The 3,884-nt window shown below is 40.1% G+C and overlaps 1 protein-coding gene across 3 annotated transcripts in view; it reads right to left on the bottom strand.

Annotated features, from left to right (window-relative positions):
- CENPO (centromere protein O) overlaps window positions 1-3,884 on the bottom strand; it is a 24,584-nt gene that overhangs the window by 14,308 nt on the left and 6,392 nt on the right. For all 3 annotated transcript variants that reach the window (XR_001002781.1, XM_011951012.1, XM_011951003.1), the window contains one exon: window positions 3,160-3,329. Coding sequence is in view for 2 of the 3 variants with exons in the window: in XM_011951012.1 (XP_011806402.1) it covers window positions 3,160-3,329 (170 nt within the window). In the remaining variant the exon portion in view is untranslated. The remainder of the gene's footprint in view (window positions 1-3,159; window positions 3,330-3,884) is intronic.

Genomic DNA, 3,884 nt, shown 5'->3' with positions numbered 1-3,884 from the left:
AAAAAAAAAAAAAAAAAAAAAAATTTCAAACTTTAAATGTGAGTTTACATAAAATGAACAAACTGCAAAATACAACATACCAAAAGTGACCCAAGAAGAAACAGGAAATCTGAACAGCTTATGCTGATCAAAGAAATTGGATCAGAAATTAAAACCTTCCCACAGAGAAGGCCCAAAGAGCTTCACCGGGGAATTCCTTAACAAAATGTAAGAAAAAATAACACCAATAGTATATAAAGTCTTTCAAAGAATAGAAAAAAAAAAGGAAAATGTCTCTAAGAGCAACATAAAACTTGATGCCAAAACCTGACAAAGTTATTACAAAAAAATCATAGGGCAATCTCTCTCATGAATTTAGATGCAAAAGTCCTAATAACTAATATCAGCAAGTCAGATTTAGCATTATATTAAAAAGATAATACATCAAACCAAATTAGGTTTACTATGAGAATATGAGGGCAATTTATCATTTAAACAGCAATCAATACATATGACAAATTAATAAGGGAGAAAACATGATTCCCCTAATATATGCAGTAAAAATGTTTGATACAATTTAATAGCATAATATCTTGATTAAAACTCTTAGCAAACTAGAAATAAAAGAGCCGGGTGGCTCTTTTATTTCCTGGCGGGGCGCGGGGGCTCACGCCTGTAATCCCAGCACTTTGGGAGGCTGAGGCGGGTGGATCATCTGAGGTCAGGAGTTCTAGATCAGCCTGGCCAACATGGTGAAACCCCATCTCTACTAAAAATACAAAAATTAACCGGGCACATGCCCGTAATCCCAGCTACTTGGGAGGCTGGGGCAGAAGAATCGTCTGAACCCAGGAGGCGGAGGGTGCCGGATCGTGCCACTGCACTCCAGCCTGGGCAACAAAGTGAGACTCTGTCTCAAAAACAAAAAATAAAATAAAATAGAAAATACCAGGAAAAGATCAGCATGATCTTAAGTTAGACAAAGATTTATTAAACAAGAAACAAGGGCACTAAGAATAAAGTTTAATTCCTAAATCAAACTTCATTAAAACAAAGATTTTCATCACAAGACACCATTAGAGAGTGGAAAGACAAGCCACAGTGTAAGGAAGACTCTAACACAGACACCCAACGAAGAACTCACTCAAAATATGTAAAGATTTCGCCAATTTCATAGACGGACAACCTAATAAAAAGTTCACAAAAGCCTTGAAAAAAACACACTTCGCAACAGAAGATTTTCAAATGTTCAATACAGGGATTCCCCACCACTGGTTATGAAGCAAATGCAAATTTAATCCAAAATGAGATATTTATTACACCCCCACCAGAATGGCAAATTTTTAAAACTGACAATAGCAAGTATTGGTAAAAATGCAAAACAATGGAAATCTTGAACATTTATTGCTGGGAATGTAAAAGTGGTACAATCACTTTCAAAAACTGCCAGAATTTTCTAAACCTAATATGCATATCCTACTAACCAACAATTCTACTAGGCATACACCCAATATATAAGTGTATATTTTTATACCAAAGGACAGAAACACACAAAATGTTAATAGTGGCAACATTCATAATGATCCCAAAGTGAAATAACCCCAATAACCCAAATGTCATCACAGTAGAATGGGCAAATAAGTCGTAGTACACTCACAAAATAGAATTGCTATATAGCAATAAAAAAAAATGACCACTATAAGCAAAGTGTAGGTGAGTCTCACAGTCATAACATTCAGCAAAAGAAGCCAGACATAAGAGTTAGTGCTTTTTAACATTTATATAAAGTCCAAAATCAGGTAAAACCTATGTATGGTGACAGAAATCAGAATAGTGGGTACCTTAAGAGATATGACTAGAAGAGGCAAACTGGAGGCTTCTGGGGTACTGGTAATGCTCTATACTTGAATCACTGTTGCAGTTACCTGGTTGTGCTAACTTTGTAACTAAGTCCATCAGATTTGTGCACTTTATATATATTACAATTTAAAAAAAAAAAAAAGGAAGAAGGGAGGAAGGAAGAGAGATATAGGTGGAAAAGGAAGAGGGGGAGGAAGGCTGATATCCCATGGGCAATTAAGGGTTGTTGATGGCTTTTGAGCAGAGCAATGGTGCGGTGTTTCATGAAGCATTTTCTTGGCTGTGCAGGATTTATTGGAAAAGCAGAAATACGAGAAGATGCACCAACTGGCAGACTACTGTCATAATCCTGGTATCCAAATCACCTGATATTTACTCCATATGTAGCTAACATTTGAGCTGTGGCAATGGAGGAAGGACAAAGACAATATAAAAGAAAAATCTGATAGGTCTTGCTGACTGAACCTAGGCTAGAGAGAAAACTGAAAAAACGGACGGTCAAGCTCCCGAGGAGGTTCAGTCTGGGTGACAGATGTCACTAATGACAAAAGTATCAACAACTCAAGGCAGGCCACTACAAGTACTGGTAAAAAAGGAAAACAATGGAAAACTTATACAACTATTGCTGGGAATGTAAAACTAGTACAATCACTTTCAAAAACTGGCAGTATTTACTAAACTTAATATGCATATCGTATGACCCAGTAATTCTACTAGGTATATACCTAATATGTTTATGATTGAGGTAACAAACTTAGGTGTTTATTAGGGCAGGTTAAGAACCTGGCTGGAAGAACTTGCCTGGCTTACCAGTAGTGCCTGACCAATGTTAGGTGATATTCACTGTAACTCTACAGGATTTTTTTTTTTTTTTTTTTTTTTTGAGACGGAGTCTAGCTCTGTTTCCCAGGCTGTAGTGCAGTGGCTCGATCTCAGCTCACTGGAACTTCCGCCTCCCAGGTGCAATGCTCGTGCCTCAGTCTCCTGAGTAGCTGGGATTACAGGCACGTGCCACCACGCCCGGCTAATTTTTGTATTTCTAGTAGAGACAGGTTTTCGCCATGTTGGCCAGGCTGGTCTCAAAACGCCTAACCACAGGTGATAGGCCTGCCTCGGCCTTTCAAAGTGTGGGATTACAGGCATGAGCCACCGCGCCTGGCCAAACTCCTCAAGTTTGATCATTTGAGGGATCAAGGACTACAATCAATCCAGTAAGATCACAAGTAAAACACATTATTAAAACTTGCCAATTCACCAATTCCCAAATCACATTTGTTCATTATACTCTAAAGGAACAGATGATACCACCCTTCTACTCACGTTGCCTCGCCGGTGCCACACCGCAGCCCTCAGCTCATCTCGCAGATGCCTTAGTTTATGAATCTTGGTTCCAAGAGCACCTTCCTGGGCCTGCGCGCTCTGCAGCTCTTCAGACTGTTTACGGGATCTGCTCACTTGGGTCTCTAGCCTTTCTAAGTGAGCTAAAACACCTAAGGAGAGTAAAAGGAGAATTTTACAAGCCGAGGATTTCTCACTGTGGCAACAGGAAGTATCTCCGGGAAGAACAGGTGACTCTTTCACCAGAACTTTGTGGCCAGCTGAATTGTTAGATATTTGCCAATTTATAAAACCAGGGGAGCTAACAATCGAAATCAAAGACCATCAACCTCCTAGGTTGAAGAGTGATGTAAAACAGGATCCTCTTCAAAGAGAGCCCGAGAAAGGACATGAACCATCACACGCTGATTAGGCAGCAGTGTCTTATCTAGGTCTGCCGTTTACCACAAATCCACATCTCTAGTGTGTAAAGGATGATTCTCTAACTTTACCACGGGCTGGAGAGAAGCCCTCTCACAGTTGAGGGCAGTGGCTCACACTTGTAATCTCAGCACTCCTGGGGGCCGAGGCAGGTGGATCACCTGAGGTCAGGAGTTCGAGACCAGCCTGGCCAACATGGCGAAACCCTCTCTCTAATAAAAATACAAAAAATTAGCTGGGCGTGGTGGCGCATGCCTGTAATCCCAGCTACTTGGGAGGCTGAGGCA

This window comes from Colobus angolensis, unplaced genomic scaffold (assembly GCF_000951035.1).
Source record: "Colobus angolensis palliatus isolate OR3802 unplaced genomic scaffold, Cang.pa_1.0 Scaffold109, whole genome shotgun sequence".
NCBI classification, from domain to species: Eukaryota; Metazoa; Chordata; class Mammalia; order Primates; family Cercopithecidae; genus Colobus; species Colobus angolensis.
The sequence above is the reverse complement of the archived record's forward strand: the minus strand, read 5'-3'. Positions and strand labels throughout refer to the sequence as shown.